Here is a 21,398-nt window from a genome sequence, read left to right as displayed (position 1 = left end):
CTGAGTGGGTGGCAGGCCTGGGTAAAAATAATTTCACTTATAGTACTGGATAATGTATTGTGAAATTTAAAAAAATAAATAAAACCTAACCTGATAAATGGAGTTTTTGCAAAATCACAAGTTCTGTCATTACCATAGGATCTGTAGTGTAGCTGCCGGGGGGGGCAGAGGGGGCAGTCGCCCTGGGCCCCGTGCTCTGAGGGGGCCCACCCGGGCTAAGCTGCTGTACCTGTGTCTGTGGCAGAGCAAGGAGAATCAATCATCTCCCTGCTCTGCCACGCTGTTTTCTGGGCCACAGGACCTGTGATGAGGTCACAGGAGGGGAGGAGTCGAGGTCACATGATCAGGGTCCTCTCAGTGTATGCAGGTCTCTGCCATGCTGGATGAAGGGAAGTTTGTGTGAGGTCAGGAGGAGTTTACAGGGTGGATGTAGCAGAGCCGTGTGTGTACGGGTTGTACGGAGCAGAGCCGTGTGTGTGTATGGGTTGTATGGAGCAGAGCCGTGTGTCTACTGGGTTGTACGGAGCAGAGCCGCGTGTGTACGAGGTGTACGGAGCAGAGCCGCGTCTGTATGAGGTGTACGGAACCACCTGTGTACGAGGTGTACGGAGCGGAGCTGCACGTGTACGAGGTGCAGAGCAGAGCCGCATGTGTACGAGGTTTACGGAGTGAAGCCATGTGTGTACTGAGTGGAGCCGTGTGTGTGCGCGAGGTGTATGGAGCGGAGCCGTGTGTGTACTAGGCATAGAAAGCGGAACTGTGTGTACGAGGCATAGAAAGCGGAACCGTGTGTGTACAGTATGAGGTGTGTGGAGTTATGTGTGTACAAGCTGTATGGTGGGGAGCATTCATACCTCCCAACCGTCTCGATTTTAAGAGTCTGCCCCGGTCGGGAGCTTACTTTTTCCGCGGACACAGGAGTACACGGCAGAGCCCCGTGGAGCACTTTAAAATTTGCACATGACGTTCCACTGGAAGTGACGTGCTGGAAGCTGACCGGAAATTAGGTAATTACGGGAGGAGATTGTGACGGAACCATGGAGCCACCTCAGGGAATGCTTCAAATCCATCACCGTCTCCTCCGACAGCACGGACAGCAGGATCGCCTTGGACTCGGAGATGTCGGTCATGTGAGCGTATCATGATATGTCCTGCACCAGGAGGCTCAGGTGGGCACTACAATGGGAGCCGGGCTGCTATAGTATCTTTATAGAATCTTTCTTTCTTTCTTTCTCTCTCTCTTTCTTTCTCTCTTTCTTTCTTTCTTTCTTTCTTTCTCTGTACTTTCTCTCTGTTTCTTTCCTCTCTCTCTGTTCTTTCTTTCTTTCTCTGTTCTTTCTTTCCCCTCCTCCTTTCTCTCTCTCTCTCTATTCTTTCTTTCTCTCTAATCTTGCTTTCTCTCTCTAATCTTTCTTTCTCTGTTTTTTCTTTCTCTCTCTATTTCTCGCTCTGTTATTTCTCTGTTCTTCCTTTCTCTCTCTGTTCTTTCTTTCTCTCTGTTCTTTCTTTCCTCTCTTTCTCTCTATGTTCTTTCTTTCTCTATAATGTTGCCCCTTCATATGGTATAATACAGCCCCCCCAAAGAATATAATGTAGCCCCTTCAGAAAATAATACAGCCCCCTTCATAGGGTGTCATGCTGCCTTCCCTTGTATGGGGTATCATGTGGCCCTCCCCTCATGCGGGGTATTATACTACCCCCCTCCTATGGGGTATCATGCTGCCCCCATCATACGGGGTATCATACTGCCCCCTCCTCATACGGCGTATGTCATGCTGCCCCCTCATACGGGTATCATAATCATGCAACCAGGACTCACTATATAAATTTAAAAAAAAAAACCCACTATACTCACCTCTCCTCCTCGCTTCCACGCTGATTTCGGCAGCGGCTCTGCTCTGATGTCAGGAGCTGCGCTGCAGTCAGACTGGCACACAGCGGGACACGATGAAGTGACATCGCACACCTGCTGTATGTAAGAGGAAGAGGGTAATGATGGGAGAGGGAGCGTGATGTGACGCTCTCTCTTTCATTATTGCGGCGTGCACTGAGGGGCCACGCTGACGCTGCAATAATGGAATATATATATATTATTTTTGGCAACAGCGCTGTCATCTGCTGAGATTCTCTGGTTAGGGGCCCACTCAGAAGTTTCGTCGCCCCCCCCCCCTGAACCAAAACCCTAGCTACGCCTCTGCATAGGATAGGAGATAACTTGCTGATTGCTGACGGTTCAACCACTGGGATCTCCAGAGTTTCCTAGAACCTCACTCTGCGGAGGTGCACACGCTCGACCTTCACTCCATTCATTGCCTGTGGGACTGCCAGAGAACTCAGTGTACAGTATTTGGCCATTTCTGACAGTCTCATTGACAATGGAAGTAGCAAAGGTCGAGAATATGAACCTCACTACATTTAAGATGGGCTTCTGGCGAGGGTTCCAGAGACCTGTTCCTCTGCCGTCCAAGGGGTCAGACCCCCATCGATCAGCAAGTTATCTCATGTCCTCTAATGAACACGTAAGAATGTTTTGTCTATTTTTTGCTTTTTATATCAGCCATAATACTTTTCCATAATGGAACATCTTTAGTATATTGCCCTCTCTAGGGCAGATTGCTAATTTGCCAGCAGAGAAGGGAAGCAACTGTTTAGGATTGAGCTCAGATGATGTTGTGTAGGTTGTAGTCAGTCCTATCTGCTTAATGTATGGGAAAATAAACTAGAGTAATGTGATCTGCACATAGTACCCCCAAAATTGAGGTTTCCTAAAATTCTTCTCTTTTTAATGTTCCGGTATGAGCATTCACATGGGAAAGGTGTGGTGAGCTTTTAATGTAAAAAATAAAGAGGTGACCACACCTGCATTATGCCAATTACTGTGTCTAGTAATTACATGCAGTTTTCAAGCCAAGTAAATCTGGGCACACTTTCCATAGCTGTCAGCCTCTATAGATTTTCTAGAACTGAAGCCCGGCCTATTACACTGTGTTCCAAATTATTATGCAAATTGGATTTAAGTGTCATAAAGATGTTATTTTTTGTTTTTCAAATAAACTCATAGATGGTATTGTGTATCAGGGCTCTTTGGATCACTGAAATCAATCTCAAATGCCTGTGATAATTAGTTTACCAGGTGAGCTCAATTAAAGGAAAGCTACTTAAGAATGATGTTCCACATTATTAAGCAGGGCACAGGTTTCAAGGAATTTAGGAAATAAAAAGGATCTCTCTGCTGCTGAAAATCATTTTCATGCATGACAATGCACCATCTCATGCTGCAAAGAATACCTCTGAGTCATTGACTGCTATAGGCATAAAAGGAGATAAACTCATGGTGTGACCACCATCTTCCACTGACCTCAACCCTATAGAGAACCTTTGGAGTATCATCAAGCAAAAGATCTATGAGGGTGGGAGGCGGTTCACATCAAAACAGTAGCTCTGGGAGGCTATTCTGACTTCATGCAAAGAAATACAAGAAGAAACTCTCCAAAAACTCACAAGTTCAATGGATGCAAGAATTGTGAAGGTGATATCAAAGAAGGGTTCCTATGTTAACATGTAACTTGGCCTGTTAAGCTATTTAACTGCTTCCCGACCGCCCACAGTAGATAAACGTTGGCGCTTGCTGGGCTTTGTGCAGCGCCGACGTTTATCTACCGTCGGCGGTTTTGTGCCCCCCGGGACCCCCACATACCTTACAACTCGGGGATACCGGTGCACAATGCATGCTGGGACCCCCGACGTCATCGAGACCTGATTGGTTCAGGTCCTGATGACGTCAGCGTCACAGCAGCCAATGGGAGAGATCGCTGGGAGAGCTGCTTGTTTCCCGGCGATCTCCCTTATTGTAACGCGGCTTCTCCCTCTGATCTCACTGACAGATGATCAGAGGTGAAGCAGCGTTACTGTGTGACTAGATCGTTGCCTGGCACAGCTGATCGCTGCCTGGCACAGCTGTGCCAGGCAGCGATCTTGTCACACAGTAACGCTGCTTCACCTCTGATCATCTGTCATTGTGAGATCAGAGGAGAAGTCACGTTACAGTGTGCCAGGCAGCGATCTAGTCACATAGTAAAGCTGCTTCTCCTCTGATCATCTGTCAGTGTGAGATCAGAGGAGAAGTGGCGTTACTATGAGTCAGATCGCAGCGCAGCGATCTTGTCACAAAAATAAAAAAAAGTAAAGAAAAAAAAAAAGAAAAAAGCAAGTACACAGGTTAGGGCTAGGGCTAGGGCAAGGGCTAGGGTTAGGGCTAGGGTTAGGGCTAGGGCTGGGATTAAGGTTATGGGTGTCCATCAAAGTCTGCATTTCAGAACGTCACTACTTCCCTTCCGAGCCCCACCGTGTGCCCAAACAGTAGATTTCTTCCACATATGGGGTATCAGCGTACTCAGGACAAATTGGACAACAACTTTTGGGGTCCAATTTCTCCTGTTACCCTTGTGAAAATAAAAATTGGGGGCTAAAAGGTCATTTTGTGGAAAAAAAAAATGATTTTTTATTTTCATGGCTCTACGTTATAAACTTCTGTGAAGCACTTGGGGGTTCAAAGTGTTCACAACACATCTAGATAAGTTCTTTAAGGGGTCTAGTTTCCAAAATGGGGTCACTTGTGGGGGGTTTCCACTGTTTAGGTACATCAGGGGCTCTCCAAATGCGACATGGCATCCGATCTCAATTCCTGCCAATTCTGCATTGAAAAAGTCAAACGGCGCTCCTTCCGTTCTGAGCTCTGCCGTGTGCTCAAACAGTGGTTTAGCCCCACATACGGGGTATCTGCGTATTCGGGAGAAATTGCACAAAAAATTTTGTGGTTCATTTTCTCTTTTTACACTTGTGAAAATAAAAAAAAATGGTTTTGAAGTAAAATGTTTGTGAAAAAAAAGTTAAATGTTTATTTTTTCCTTCCATATTCCATTCATTCATGTGAAGCACCTGAAGGGTTAATAAACTTCTTGAATGTGGTTTTGAGTACTTTGAGAGGTGCAGTTTTTAGAATGGTGTCACTTTTGGGTATTTTTTGTTATATTGACCCCCCAAACTCACTTCAAATGTGAGGTGGTCCCTAAAAAAAATGGTGTTGCAAATTTTGTTGTAAAAATGAGAAATCGCTGGTCAACTTTTAACCCTTATAACTTCCTAAAAAAAAAAAAAATTATGTTTCCAAAATTGTGCAGATGTAAAGTAGACATGTGGGAAATGTTATTTATTAACTATTTTGTGCGATATCACTCTCTGATTTAAGGGCATAAAAATTAAAAGTTTGAAAATTGCAAAATTTTCTAAATTTTTGCCAAATTTTGATTTTTTTTAACAAATAAGCGCAGCTCATATCTTAAAAAAATTTACCACCATCATGAAGTACAATATGTCATGAGAAAACAATGTCAGAATCAGTAGGATCCGTTGAAGCGTTGTAGAGTTATGACCTCATAAAGTGACACTGGTCAGAATTGAAAAAATTGGCCCGGTCACGAAGGCAAAAACAGGCTCGGGTGTGAAGGGGTTAACTCCAAAATATCATTTTTGTTCAGTGAATGTGACCTCCTAATGCTGCAAATTCCACAAATGAGCATTTTCAGTTCTTTAACCCCTTCCTGACATGAGACGTACTATCCCGTCCACGGTACCCGGGCCCGTATGACCGGGGACGGGATAGTACGTCTACCGCGATCAGCGGCGCCCACGTGGTGAGCGCCGCTGATCGCGGCCGGGTGTCAGCTGATTATCACAGCTGACACCCGGCACTACGTGTCAGGGGCGGTCACGGACCGCCCCCGACACGTTAACCCCTTGCACACCGCGATCAAACATGATCGCGGTGTACCGGGGGTTAAAGGGAAGCATCGGCAGGGAGGGGGCTCCCTCCGTGCTTCCCTGAGCCCCCCACGGCAGCGCAATGTGCAGCGCTGCTGCGGGGGGCTCCTTTCCTCCAGGCCCCCGAATCCAAGATGGCGACGGGGGCCTTCGGGGGCCTGGGGAAGCTGGCTTCCTCAGTGCCTGCAAAGCGCAGGCATGAGGAAGCCTTGTGCACTGCCTGTGACAGATTGCTGATCTGTCACAGTGATCTGTGATGTGACAGATCAGCGATCTGTCACAGGACAGTGATGTCCCACCTGGGACTATGTAATAAAGTAAAAAAAAAATTAAAAAAAAGTGTAAAAATAAATTTAAAAAAATCGCCAAATAAATTAGTAAAAAAAAAAAAAAAATTCCCCAATAAATTCATTTTTTGAAAATAATAAAAAAAAACAATAAAAGTACACATATTAGGTATCGCCGCGTCCGTAACGACCTGCCCTATAAAACTGTCCCATTAGTTAACCCCTTTAGCGAACCCCTTTAAAAAATAAAAATAAAAAACGAAGCAAAAAATAATGATTTATTATCATACCGCCAAACAAAAAGTGCAATAACGCGCGATCAAAAAGACGCATATAAATATCCATGGTACCGCTGAAAACGTCATCTTGTCCCGCAAAAAACAAGCCGCCACACAGCATCATCAGCGAAAAAATAAAAAAGTTATAACTCGCAGAATAAAGCGATGCAAAAATAATTATTTTTTATATAAAATAGTTTTCATTGCATAAAACCGACAAAAACATAAAAAAACGACCTAAATGAGGTATCGCTGTAACCGTACTGACCCGAAGAATAAAACCGCTTTATCAATTTTACCGCACGCGGAACGGTGTAAACGCACCCCCCCCAAAAGAAATTCATGAAACGCTGGTTTTTGTTCATTCTGCGTCCCAAAAATCGGAATAAAAAGCGATCAAAAAATTTCACGTGCCCGAAAATGGTACCAATAAAAACGTCAAATCGTCCCGCAAAAAATAAGACTTCACATGACTCGGTGGGTCAAAATAAGGAAAAATTATAGCTCTCAATATGTGGTGATGCAAAAACTATTTTTACAATAAAAAGCGTCTTTTAGCGTGCGACAGCCGCCAAACATAAAAACCGCCATAAATAGTAAATCAAACCCCCCGTTATCACCCCCTTAGTTAGGGAAAAATAATAAAATAAAAAAAATGTATTTATTTCCATTTTTCCATTAGGGTTAGGGCTAGGGTTAGGGCTAGGGGTGTGTTGGGGTAGGGTTGGGGTAGGGTTAGGGCTAGGGCTAGGGTTAGGGCTAGGGTTAGGGCTAGGGTTAGGGCTAGGGTTAGGGGCGTGTTGGGGTTCGGGTTGGAGTTAGAATTGGGGGTTTCCACTGTTTGGGCACATCAGGGGCTCTCCAAATGCAACATGGCGTCTGATCTCAATTCCAGCCAATTCTGAGTTGAAAAAGTCAAATGGTGCTCCTTCCCTTCCAAGCTCTGCTATGCGCCCAAACAGTGTTTTACCCCCACATGTAGGGTAGCAGCCTACTCAGGACAAATTGCAAAACAATTTTTGGGGTCCAATTTCTCCTGTTACCCTTAGGAAAATAAAAAATTGGGGGCAAAAATATCATTTTTGTGGAAAAAAATGATTTTTTTATTTTCACATCCGAGTGTTATAAACTTCTGTGAAGCACTTGGGGGTTCAAAGTGCTCACCACACATCTAGATAAATTCCGTGGGGGGTCTAGTGTCCAAAATGGGGTCACTTGTGGGGAGTTTCAATAGTTTAGGTACATCATGGGCTCTCCAAACGCACATGACACCCGCAGACCATTCCATCAAAGTCTGCATTCCAAAACGTCACTGCTTCCCTTCCGAGCCCCGACGTGTGTCCATACAGTAGTTTTCTCCCACATATGGGGTGTCAGCGTACTCAGGACAAATTGGACAACAACTTTTGGGGTCCAATTTCTCCTGGTACCCTTGGGAAAATAAAAAAATGGTGACTAAAAGATCATGTTTGTGGAAAAAATACGAATTTTTTATTTTCACGCCCGGGCGTTGTAAACTTCTGTGAAGCACTGGGGGGTCAAAGTGCTCACCTCACATATAGATAAGTTCCTTAGGGGGTCTAGTTTACAAAATGGTGTCATTTGTGGGGGGTTTCCACTGTTTAGGTACATTAGGGGCTCTCCAAAGGCAACATGACACCCGCAGACCATTTCATCAAAGTCTGCATTCCAAAACGTCACTACTTCCCTTCCGAGCCCCGACGTGTGCCCATACAGTAGTTTTCTCCCACATATGGGGTAGCAGCGTACTCAGGACAAATTGGACAACAACTTTTGGGGTCCAATTTCTCCTGGTACCCTTGGGAAAATAAAAAAATGGTGACTAAAAGATCATGTTTGTGGAAAAAATACGAATTTTTTATTTTCACGCCCGGGCGTTGTAAACTTCTGTGAAGCACTGGGGGGGGTCAAAGTGCTCACCACACATCTAGATAAGTTCCTTGGGGGGTCTAGTTTACAAAATGGTGTCATTTGTGGGGGGTTTCCACTGTTTAGGTACATTAGGGGCTCTCCAAAGGCAACATGACACCCGCAGACCATTCCATCAAAGTCTGCATTCCAAAACGTCACTACTTCCCTTCCGAGCCCTGACGTGTGCCCATACAGTAGTTTTCTCCCACATATGGGGTATCAGCATACTCAGGACAAATTGGACAACAACTTTTGGGGTCCAATTTCTCCTGGTACCCTTGGGAAGATAAAAAAATGGTGACTAAAAGATCATGTTTGTGGAAAAAATACGAATTTTTTATTTTCACGCCCGGGCGTTGTAAACTTATGTGAAGCACTGGGGGGGGTCAAAGTGCTCACCACACATCTAGATAAGTTCCTTAGGGGGTCTAGTTTCCAAAATGGTGTCATTTGTGGGGGGGTTCCACTGTTTTGGTACATCAGGAGTTTTCCAAACGCGACATGGTGTCCGATCTCAATTCCAGCCAAAAACGTCAAATGGCGCTGCTTCCCTTCCGAGCTCTGCCATGCGCCCAAATAGTGGTTTACCCCCACATGTGGGGTATCAGCGTACTCAGGACAAATTGCACAATAACTTTTAGGGTCCTGTTACCCTTGGAAAAATAAGAATTGAGGGTGAAAAGATCATTTTTGTTGAAAAAATATGATTTTTTAATTGTATGGCTTTATGTTATAAACTTCTGTGAAGCCCATGGGGGTTCAAAGTTCTCACCACACATCTAGATAAGTTCCTTAGGGGGTCTATTTTCCAAAATGGTGTCATTTGTGGGGGGTTTCCACTGTTTTGGTACATCAGGGGTTTTCCAAACGCGACATGGTGTCCGATCTCAATTCCAGCCAAAAACGTCAAATGGCGCTGCTTCCCTTCCGAGCTCTGCCATGCGCCCAAATAGTGGTTTACCCCCACATGTGGGGTATCAGCGTACTCAGGACAAATTGCACAATAACTTTTAGGGTCCTGCTACCCTTGGGAAAATAAAAATTGGGGTGAAAAGATCATTTTTGTGGAAAAAATATGATTTTTTAATTGTACCGCTGTACGTTATAAACTTCTGTAAAGCCCTTGTGGGTTCAAAGTTCTCACCACATATCTAGATAAGTTCCTTGGGGGGTCTAGTTTCCAAAATGGGGTCACTTGTAGGGGGTTTCCACTGTTTAGGTACATCAGGGACTCTCCAAACGTGACATGGCGTCCAATCTGAATTCCAGCCAATTTTGCATTGAAAAAGTCAAACGGCGCTCCTTCCATTCTGAGCTCTGCCATGCGACGAAACAGTCGTTCCCCCCACATATCAGGTATCTGCGTACTCAGGACAAATTGCACAATAACTTTTGCAGTTCAATTTCTCCTGTTACCCTTGGTAAAATAAAAAAAATTGAACCTGAAGTATTTTTTTTATGAAAAAAAGTTAATGTTCATTTTTTTTTAAATATTCAAAAAAATTCCTGAGACGCACCTAAAGGGTTAATAAACTTCTTGAATGTGGTTTTGAGCACCTTAAGGGGTGCAGTTTTTAGAATGGTGTCACTTTTGGGTATTTTCTATCATATAGACCCCTCAAAGTGGCTTCAAATGTGATGTGGTCCTAAAAATAAAATGGTGTTGTAAAAATGAGAAATCGCTGGTCAACTTTTAACCCTTATAACTTCCTAACAAAAAAAAATTTTGGTTCCAAAATTGTGCTGATGTAAAGTAAACATGTGGGAAATGTTAGTTATCAAGTTTTTTGTGTGCCGTATCTCTGTGATTTAAGGGCATAAAAATTCAAATTTTCTCACAAATAAACGCAAGTTATTTGAACGAAATGTTACCACAAACATGAAGTACAATATGTCACGAGAAAACCATGTCAGAATCACCGGTATCCATGGAAGCGTTCGAGAGTTATGACCTCATAAAGGTACAGTGGTCAGAATTGTAAAAATTGGCCCGGTCATGAACGTGCAAACCACCCTTGGGGGTGAAGGGGTTAAAATATATCAAATGTTTAGAAATTCTACTGTGCCTAATAATTTGGAACAGTGCAATTTGAGCTTTTATTCATTTTGGAGATTATACTGTTATTATTGGGAGGTTTCTTCAATAAAATTTGATGTATACTCTAACCGGTGATGACTTTTATTAGACTGACTGTCATTTGTACCGACTATTTAGGAAAATCAGAGAAAAATATCATTTGCATAATAATTTGGAACACAGTGTAGATGGTGCTAAAGTACAGTATTGTATGTAAAGCACTTTTATGTCATAATACAGGCGTATTTAGCAATATACAGCTTACACGATACTATTTCCCTAAACACTGACTTTTTTTTGCATTATTTTACTGTTTTGATAATGCAAGTAACAATATTTGGAGTCATAGCATGTCGGCTTGTCCCAACTTGCTTATCTTGTAATTTGCATTGAAATTAACCTAAAGTCAGTTGTTTCTACAGTTGGGTAGTGAATGCCATGTGTAGGTGTTTCTAAGGCAATGAGTTCAATAGGGCTTTACGAAATGTTACCTACTAGTGGCTGCTTTGAGTAATCCTTATCTTTTTTTGTTTATAATTTGTATTGCAGTTTTAACATATGATGAAATAAAACTGTATTTTAGGGATTTTGCTTGTAGTCCAGAAATTTTTTGTGGGAGGCGTTTGTATCTCTTAGAAAAAAGACAGTATCCGTTATTTGCGCCAAATAACTTTGATGTATGCCTTGAGTTGTGTGTGTTTTGTTTGTTGGCACTGTTTACATCCAAAAATGGCGTAAATGGTCGTGATACATTTTCCACATCTTTTTTTATGCTTTATATATTTCGCCTTTGACAGATTCATGAAAGTTTTAAAGCTTTATTTTTTCAAATGGTTAAATACATTTTAAAAAGCCATCAGCTCTCGCCTTTTTTTTTTTTTTTTTTCTTTTTTTCACATTTTCGCAGTTTGACTGCATTGCAGAGATTTTCACATTTGTTTCTTCTGGAGTTCAGTATGTGACATGTCTGTTTTGCAGTTTTTTTTAGGGATGTGTGATTTTAACCCTCCCACTCAGATACTGCCAGTGACAGTTCTGCAGTTTATTAGACTGCTAGATCAGCTGCCTAGGTGTGACTGGCAATCTTGAGAGGGAGGAGTGAAAGAAAGCACATGACCCCTTAGAAGTCTGTGAAGAAATGCCCAGTTGGACTGCAAAGCAGAGATTTCACATAGTGTGCGCCAGGAGAAACAAATGTGAATTTGTTTACAATGGAGCGACGCACTGAAAAACAGAAAAAAAGGCAGAATAATGGCAACTAAGGGATTTTTCTTACTAGATATTTATCTCAATTTTATTGAGCAAGTGACAAGTCCACTTTAACTGTTTTCACACAAGAAACCATGAATAGTCCAGCCATCAGGATTAGTGACTGACAGGGTCTTTACTGTTCTATATGCAATACAGTGGTGAATTTTTGAGACAACCACACAAAGTTGCAACAAATGTGTTTATGTGGGATGTTCTTCCCAAGATGTTGAGTGTGCATAATAAATGATGGAACAAAAGATGTGTGCCCTATAGTGATGAGTGAGTATACTAGTTGCTCGGGTTTTTCCAAGCATGCTCGGGTGATCTTTGAGTATTTTTGTGTGCTTGGAGATTTAGTTTCTGTTGCCGTATCTGAATACATATGGGGATTGCCTGTTTGTTAGGAATTCCGCACATGTATTCAGGCTGTCTAGCAACCGCAAATCATGCAGCTACATCAACAAACACTAAATCTCCGAGCACGCCAAAATACTCGGAGTCCACCTGAGCATGCTCGAGAAAACCCGAGCAACGAGTATACTCGCTCATCATCCGGTCTGGAGAAGTGGCTGCTCTTTTGAAGAGATTGGAATGTATTTGTAACAGTTTCTTCAAGTTTATGGGAACAAAATAAAATGTTTTCTTTCCTCACAAAGAGGTCACCATTAAAGATAGTAAATTATCAACTAACTTACCATAAGATAAGTAAAAACCTGCTAATCGTTGGGGGTCCCACCACTGAAACACCCACTAATTAAGATAATGGGGGTTTTGCAATGTCATACTTGAATGGAGCGGTGTTCATGAATGCCAGAGATATCCATGCTCAGTACGTATCTCTGATGATCCCATAAGCAATAATTATAGAGGTGGTGGCTGACACTCTGTCCAGACTGGGCAGACTTCTTGGTGATTGCTGGCATACATATCTATCCAAACTCGTCACCTATCCTATGGGTGATGATAACTTGTTTTCTTGGTGCAGATCCGTTAACCTACATTATGTAACCTTAAATTAGAAAAGTAATGCTTTGATGTTTATGGGGGCCTTGTGACTCTCGCCTGACAAGTAACATTGTGGGAAAGATTTATTAGACCGTTCAAATTTCAACACACAATCCTTTTGGTTCAGGGGAGACTGGCTGCTGCAAAAGTCGGTGTCTGGCAGCGACTTTCTCCTCCTCACTACTGAAAACACATGAATGCTCAGATGAGCCAGGGATTGGAGAGCGACCTGTTGTTCGACTGACAGCTACCTCGTCCGTGTGACCAACTTAAATTTTTGGATGGAATATTATTCTTGTACTGGTTTATTATGTTTCAGTCTTATTCTTCCATTATCAAGAACATATCACTGTTTATGTAATTTTGGAAAAATAGTTATGTAGAAATTTTTTTTCCCCCATAGACTTGCATTAGTGGCGGATTTTGACTGACGGTCGTCCGTTGGATCCATTTTCTGATGGATCCGTGAGAATTTTAGCGGCTCCCGGGCGGACCAGACGGACTCTGAAACCTTTTTTGCCTTGACGGTCCGCTATTTTTAACTGCGCATGGCCGGAAGATTTGCCCCGGGAACCATTTTAACCCTGAAACTCCGTTCTGGAAGCGGCGAAAAGTCTCTCTCTCTTGGCTGCGGATCCGTCAAAACAACGGTCCGATGGCACACGTTGGTGTCACAACGGAAACGGATCCGTTTTTCGCATTTTTCACGGATTGCAACTGACGTAAAAAAACGGAGGTGTGAAACAGGCCTTAACGAGACAGAGTCTTATGACAGGTTTGCTAATTTTCATGTAGCGTTTTCTTTTCTAATAAAAGGTATAATGCATCTGTCTGCACTGTAAGATACACTAAAACAAATGTTTGTTTGTATTTTCAGATTTTATCAGAAAGAATTTCAACCTTGTGTATAGATAACTCAACCAACAAGGTAAATATTCTATTTATTTTCATGTTAACATATTGACAGTAATATATATAGATTGTATAGACTCACATCAATCACCGTCTCCACTGGAGCTCGCAATTTAATTTCCCTTCATCAGGCATACATTAATGCGTCAATTTCAAAGAAATCCAATAAACATCCTTTCCCCTCCAAGGGAATTTACAGGTTAATGGAGCGCTCCCTGTGACGTTAGCCCATTTATTTATGTCCCTTGTTTGATGGCACTGTCCTCTCCAATATGGAGAGCCATCACCTAAATGGGATGGCCAACATGACCCTGTGCGATGATGAGGAACTGAAACAATCGGTTCCCTGTCACTAAAAGAAGAACGATTACATGGGTTGCTGCAAACAGTTCTGTTTCTGTGATATTATTAACTAGATGGAGGCCCGATGCTATCGCATCCGGAGGGCGGTAATGTCACGATGGGGGCAGGCTTTGCAGCGTTGAGAATCTCTTCCCCCATGTGCTCACTCACCTATTCACTCTCTCCCCATGTACTAACTTCTCCCGTCTGTGCTCTCTTCTTTGACCTGTCTACTCCATTTGCTATCCCCCTTGTCTGCTGTCTCTCTCCTTCCTGTGCTGTGTTTTTCTGTTTCTGACCGTGTGCAGGACATATCACAGCTCCTGGGCAGGGGAGGAAGTAAAAGACAATACTGACATTACAGCAAGAGATCGCAGCGGATGCATTTAGTGAGGTAAAATATTGTTTAAAAACAGTCAGTGAAATATTTTACCTGACAAAATGAATCCTCTGTGATCCCCTGCTGTAATGTCAGTATTGTCTTTTGCTTCCTCCCCTGCCCAGGAGATGTGGTATGCTCCGTACACGGTCAGACACAGACAATTTTTAAAATGAACTTTCGTTCATGGGAAAACCCCTTTAATGTGACCGGCTTCCTCTGCCTCTACAGGCAGAGGAAGCCGGTCACATTAAAGGGGTTTTCCCACGAACACGTCGCGCATCTGCCACCGGGATCAGCCGAATGATTCACTGCACCTGTGCAGAATTCTCGCAGGCGCAGTATATCAGACCGCCACCATCTTTGTGCAGACAAATAGTGGCGGTCACATTAAAACTGCGCATGACAGTGTGTGTGTGTGGTGTGACGGTGTTCCACTGGTGGTACCGCGCAAGAGTCTTGGGCCACCAGCAGTTTCCATATTGAGACACCCATCACTTGGGTGTCCCAATATGGCAGTCGGTGAACTTCCGCCGCTTGAAATTCTGGGATCCGGACACATCTGGACGGAACAGGATGTGAAGACATTACAAGGTAAGTAAATATTAGATGTGTGAACAAGCCCAACTCAGTTGACCAATTGGTTCTGGAGATATCATGGCCAATGATTTGAAAAGAAGCGGTTTCGAGAGAAACATGTTCAAGTTTTTCGTACTGATTACACAGAGACACATTTACTTTTGATCGGTCAGCAATTCCAGGACCATAGAGTGATCCTTTTACGTGCTCACAAAATTCCTGCAGAGCTGCCTTCTTTTCTGCAATGAGATCTGTCATCTTGAACGTAGTCAGACGAACGCAGCATACATCTCCGCTCGCTGTCCAATAGTCATTCCCATCACGTGAATTACTTTAAGAATTGGCAGAAATCCCTCTTTAAAGATAATTATTGCCAAAAACCTTATAGCTATGTTCACAAACAACAGAATGAAGGTATTTCGGAGCAAAAGTACAAATGAGTGAGTTTAGGCTGGTTTCACATTTGCGTTTTTTAGCGCTGGAAAAAAACGCACACCTGCGCATGCGTTTTTTCCCCTATATTTAACATGGGTGCGCATACCTGCGCGCTGGTAAGAGCATGTATGCGATTTTCATGCGCTGCGTTTTTTTGGGGTGTGCGTTGGGATTTTCCAGACGCAGCATGTTGCATTTTTTGGCCCTGCAAAAAAGCGCATGCGCACATATGCGCACGTTTTGCGCTAAAAATGGCCATTATAGCCTATGGATGCGCATATGTGCGCACTGGCATGCTCATGTATGCGTTTTTTTGCATATGCGGTTTTTTTTTTAAACCATGGAATTTAGGGGTTTGGGTTAGAGTTAGGGTTAGTTAAGGGGGTTTAGGGTTAGGGTTATGGTCAGGGTCAGGGTTAGGGTTGGGGTTTGGGTCAGGGTTAGGGTTAAGTATGGTTTTGTTAAGGATTAGGGTCATGGTTAGGGTCAGGATTAGGGTTAAGTATGGTTTTGTTAAGGGTTAGGGTCAGGGTTAGGGTTAGGGTTAGGGTCAGGGTTAGGGTCAGGATTAGGGTTAAGTATGGTTTGGTTAAGGGTTAGGGTCAGGGTCAGGGTTAGGGTTAGGGTTAGGGTCAGGGTTAGGGTTAAGTATGGTTTTGTTAAGGGTCAGGGTTAGGGTCAGGGTTAGGGTTAGGGTCAGGGTTAGGGTTAGGGTTAGTTAGGGTTTAGGGTTTGGGTTAGGGTTAAGTATGATTTGGTTAAGGGTTAGGGTCAGGGTTAGGGTTAGGGTCAGGGTTAGGGTTAGTAAAGTCATGGTTTGGGTAGTGTGAGGGGCCACCTAAAAATGTTGGAAAAAAACGCAAACGCGGTAAAAACGCGCTAAAAACGCATACAAACGCATAAAAACGCTGCGTTTTTTTCATGCATGCTCATAAAAATGCTTGAAAAAACCGCAGCAGTTGTATGCTTATGTATGCGTTTTTTCAATGCGTTTTTTTGCGGGAAAAACGCGCTGCAAAAAAAAGCAAGTGTGAAACTAGCCTTAGACATTCGTTATTTTGTGTTTCTGCTCCTCCAGCTCAACATTCCAGCAGATCATCATCCTATTAGATCTCTGTTCAGTGAGAGGTGATTACTAAAGGTCATAATACTAAGGACTGTTTTTTAAATTGCTGCCCCAAAAAATGACCATCTATTGGGCAAGTTAATCCAAAAGCTAAAAAAGCATATATGCACACAAGACTGATATAATGCTTCATTGCACGCCGTGCAATCTGAGCACCAAGTGCCCGCCGGATATCGCTCCCTATAAGGTGCTATAACTTTTTTAATATTGCGAACTAAGCTAGCATCTTTTTCAGCTGTATTCTCCATACTAAATACATGAAAAATATGAAAAAAAATAAAAATTAAAAATAGATTTTTCTGATCCTCCAAACCAGAAGACCCCCTCCCCCTTAAGACATCAAGTGGGAGACCACATTAGAGGGAATTTGTTATTGGTAAATAACTTTTTTTTTTTGTGTGTGTGTGTGTGGGGGGGGGGCTTTATTTTTTCTTTGAATCATAACCTGTATTAAAAATGAGAGAAATCTTGCAATTTACACACTGGCCACTAGACTCTACTTCCTGCTCCTTCAGGAAATCTACTTGTAGCAGCAATACATAGACTCCAACCTAATCTTTTTCATTGAAGTATCTAATGCAGGGTTCACCAACTCCAGTCCTCAATGCCCACCAACAGATCATGTTTTCAGGATTTCCTTAGTATTGCTCAGGTGATAACTGCTTCACCTGTGCAATACAAATGAAATCCTGAAAACATGATCTGTTGGTGGGCCTTGAGGACTGGAGTTGGGGAACCTTGATCTAATGAACGGTGCAGAAATTGGGAAGGGAAGCAGAAGGGGCTATGAAATTACCTATTGTGACTTCTGGATCCTGTGTTATCAGATGTGTATAGAGGTGTTAGGGCCCCGTTACACGCTTCAATGTCCAAGCTATCCCACCAATGATCGGACGTGGATGAGATCGCTGGGACACATAATTAGCTGATTGCTGGTGAGCTGTCACATAGGCAGACTCCCCAGCGATCAGGACCAGCGAGAACGCTGTTATCCAGGATAAACAGCGGGTAAATAAGCGCCGCTTGGCGCTTAGTAACCCGCTGTTTACCCTGGATACCCGATCAGGACCAGTGAGCCCGCTGGTATCCAGGGTAAACAGCGGGTATCTAAGCGCCGTCCGCTGTTTACCCTGGATACCAGCTTCCAGCGTCAGTTGGTCTCTCTCTGTCACACGCCAACGATAGATTTATGGCCCAGACCATTAGGCAACTGATCGTTGATCGTTGCTACATGTCACACGCAACAATGTAGTTTCGACATCGCTGCAACGTCACCAAACTGGTGACGTTGCAACGATATCGTTCACAATATCGTTGTGTGTAAGGGCCCCGTTACCGATCATTGTAATCCTGTCTGGAAGGATAAGGAAAACTGCTAGAAATGCTTCCTGAAAGGACTAGTCTAAAATCGCTCCAATGGCTATTATGGATGTTGCAAGCTTTGGTAGTTTTATTTCTTCCTTAGATCACAGTTTGTTTTAAAAAATAAAAATAAAAAATTACTAATAGTAAAAAAAAAAATCTGTTTGTTGCTGGTGATTTCAACATCCCCATTGCTTTTCCCCTCTCCCCATCTGCTTCTCACCTTTTATCTCTAACCTCCCCTTTCGGCCTCTCGCAGTATACTAACTCCCCCACACATGAAGATGGAAACTCCCTCGACTTGGTCTTCTCCCGGCTTTGCTCAGTGGATGATTTCACAAACTCCCCTCTCCAGCTCTCTGACCACAACCTTTCATTCTCGATCAAGAACTGCCACCCCGTTCAGGTCACCCCGACTTTCCACACTTATAGAAACATACAGGCCATTAACACCCAGAAACTTATGAAGAATTTGTAGTCCTCATTGGCCACTATCTTCTCCCTCTCATGTCCTGATGTCCTGATTCTGGACTGAAGCATTACAATGAAACACTGAAACGTGCCCTAGATGAAATTGCACCTCCTATACATAGAGCAACTAGGCACAGATGGTGACAACCCTGGCACACGCTGCAAACACGCTTCCTTTAGCGGTGCTCCCGAAGATTTCATCCATTATAAGTTTATGCTTAAAGCATACAACTCTGCCCTTCACCTTTCCAAAAGAATCTATTTCAACACCCTCATCACCTCACTATCCAATAACCCTAAATGTCTCTTTGACGCTTTTCATTCTCTACTCAACCCAAAAGTGCAGGCCCCAACCACAGATCTCTGCGCTGACAATCTGGCCAATTATTTCAAAGAAAAAATTGACTATATCCAACAGGAAATTATCTCCCAATCCCCTCATACCATGCACTGTCCTCCCTGCCCCACTGCATCTAGCTCCATCTCTGACTTTGAACCAGTCACAGAAGAAGTAGTAATCAGGCTCCTTGCATCTTCTCACCCTTCCACTTGCACCAGTGACCCCATTCCATCACATCTCCTCCAGTCCCTTTCCCCTGCCATCACCTCTCACCTAACAAAAATATTCAACCTTTCTCTCTCTTCCGGTATCTTTCCTTCCTCATTTAAGCATGCCATCATACATCCATAACTTTAAAAAAAATCCCTCGACCAAAACTGTGCCGCTAACTATAGACCTGTGTCCAACTTCCCTTCATCTCTAAACTCCTGGAACACCTGGTCCACACCCGTCTTATCCGCTATCTCTCAGATAACTCTCTTCTTGACCCTCTTCAATCCGGTTTCCGCTCTTTACACTCTACTGAAACTGCCCTCACTAAAGTCTTTAATGATCTACTAACTGCTAAATCTAATGGTCACTACTCCATGCTAATTCTCTTGGATCTCTCCGCAGCATTCGACACTGTGGATCATCAGTTCCTCCTCACTATGCTACACTCCATCGGCTTCAAGGACACCGTTCTCTCCTGGTTCTCCTCCTATCTTTCTGACCGTTCCTTCACTGTATCTATTGATGGTTCCTCCTCCTCTCATCTTCCCGTTACTGTTGGGGTTCCTCAAGGATCAGTCCTAGGACCCCTCCTCTTCTCTTTGTATACCGCCCCTATTGGATAAACAATTAGTAGATTTGGTTTCCAGTACCTTCTCTAGGCTGATGACTCCCTATTATACACTTCTTCTCCCGATACCACGCCTGCCTTTTTAGAAAACACAAGTGATTGTTTACCGCTCTCTAACCTCATATCCTCCCTCTATCTGAAACTGAACCTGTCAAAAACTGAACTCCTCGTGTTTCCGCCATCTCTGTGTGTGGTTCAACCATTACTCCCCAGCAACATGCCCGCTGTCTTGGGGTCATACTTGATTCCGAGCTTTCATTCACCCCCCCACATCCAATCACTGGCTCACTCTTGTTATCTGCACCTCAAAAACATTTTTAGAATTCGACCTTTTCTTACTTTCGACTCTGCAAAAACGCTTACTGTTTCTCTTATTCATTCTCGTCTGGACTATTGTAACTGTCTACTAATCGGCCTCCCTCTTACCAAAATCTCCCCTCTCCAATCTGTCTTGAATGCTGCAGCCAGGACCATATTCTTCACCAATCATTATACCGATGCCTCTACCTTGTACCAGTCATTACACTGGTTACCCATCCACTGTAGAATCCAGTACAAACTTATTACCCTCACCCACAACGCTCTCCACGGCTCAGCACCACCCTACATCTCCTCCCTTGTCTCAGCCTGCCACCCTACCCGTTCCCTCCATTCTGCTAATGACCTGAGGTTAACATCCTCAATAATCAGAACCTCCCACTCACGTCTCCAAGACTTTTCACGCGCTGCGCCAATTCTTTGAAATGCACTACCCAGGTTGATACGATTAATCCCCAGTCCCCACAGTTTTAAGCGTGCCCTAAAAACGCATTTGTTCAGACTGGCCTACTGTCTCAACAGTTTAACCTAATTATCCCTGTGTGGCCCATTCAGAATTTCTTTTACCATATTCAGGTTCCTCCTGTTATAAACAGCTAACATGTGCCCGCAATAGGCGCTTGCGGAATCACCATCCGCCCGTGCCTATTAACTAGTTAAATCCCGCTGTCAAAGCTGACAGCGGGCATTTAAATAGCACTTCCGGCCGCTAGGCCGGAAGTGAGCTCATCGCTGACCCCCGTCACGTGATCGGGGGTCGGCGATGCGTTGCCCTGACAACTAGAGGTCTCATAGAGACCTCTATGGTTGTTGCAGACAGTAAATCTGCTACATATGGGCGATCTGCTCATCGCCCATATGTAGCAGAGCCGATCGGGTTGTGCATGCTTCAAGCCTCCTATGGAGGCTATGCCAAAAGTAAAAAAAAAAAAAAAATGTTTAAAAATAAAAAAACTAAAAAACCTGAAAGTTCAAATCACCCCCCTTTCGCCCCAATCAAAATAAAACAATAAAAAAAAATCACAGATAAACATATTAGGTATTGCCACCTTCAGAATCGCCCGATCTATCAATAAAAAAAAAGCATTAACCTAATCGCTAAACGGCGTAGCGAAAAAAAGTTCAAAACGCCAGAATTACGTTTTTTTGGTCGCCGCGACATTGCATTAAAATGCAATAACGGGCGATCAAAAGAACGTATTAGCACAAAAGTGATATGATTAAAAACATCAGCCCGGCACGCAAAAAATAAGCCCTCACCCTACCACAGATCACAAAAAATAGAGACGCCACGGGTCTCAGAAAATTGCGCAATTTTTTTTTTTTTTTTAGCAAACTTTGGAATTTTTTTTCACCACTTAGATCAAAGAGAGCATAGACATGTTTGGTGTCTATGAACTTGTAATGACCTGGAGAATCGTAATGGCAGCTTAGATTTAGCAATTATTGAACGTAGCAAAAAAGCCAAGCAAGAAACAAGTGTGGGATTGCACTTTTTTGCAATTTCACTGCATTTGGAATTTTTTTCCCGTTTTCGAGTACACGACACGGTAAAACCAATGGTGCCATTTAAAAGTACAACTCGTCCGTCAAAAAATAAGCCCTCACATGGCCATATTGGCAGAAAAATAAAAAAGTTATGG

The 21,398-nt window shown here is 43.3% G+C and overlaps 1 protein-coding gene across 3 annotated transcripts in view; it reads left to right on the top strand.

Moving 5' to 3' along the window:
• Positions 1–21,398, top strand: part of RAPGEF5 (Rap guanine nucleotide exchange factor 5) — a 384,903-nt gene that overhangs the window by 98,307 nt on the left and 265,198 nt on the right. For 2 of the 3 annotated variants that reach the window (XM_073581473.1, XM_073581472.1), the window contains exon 2: positions 13,528–13,578. In XM_073581473.1, coding sequence (XP_073437574.1) covers positions 13,528–13,578 — 51 coding nt within the window. Of the gene's footprint in view, positions 1–13,527; positions 13,579–21,398 lie in introns of those variants that run through there. The other variant, XM_073581474.1, reaches the window with a different exon arrangement.

This window comes from Dendrobates tinctorius, unplaced genomic scaffold (genome assembly GCF_039654945.1).
Source record: "Dendrobates tinctorius isolate UK_male_01 unplaced genomic scaffold, ASM3965494v1 ptg000070l, whole genome shotgun sequence".
Lineage (NCBI taxonomy): Eukaryota > Metazoa > Chordata > Amphibia > Anura > Dendrobatidae > Dendrobates > Dendrobates tinctorius.
This window is presented reverse-complemented; position numbering and strand designations above follow the sequence as displayed.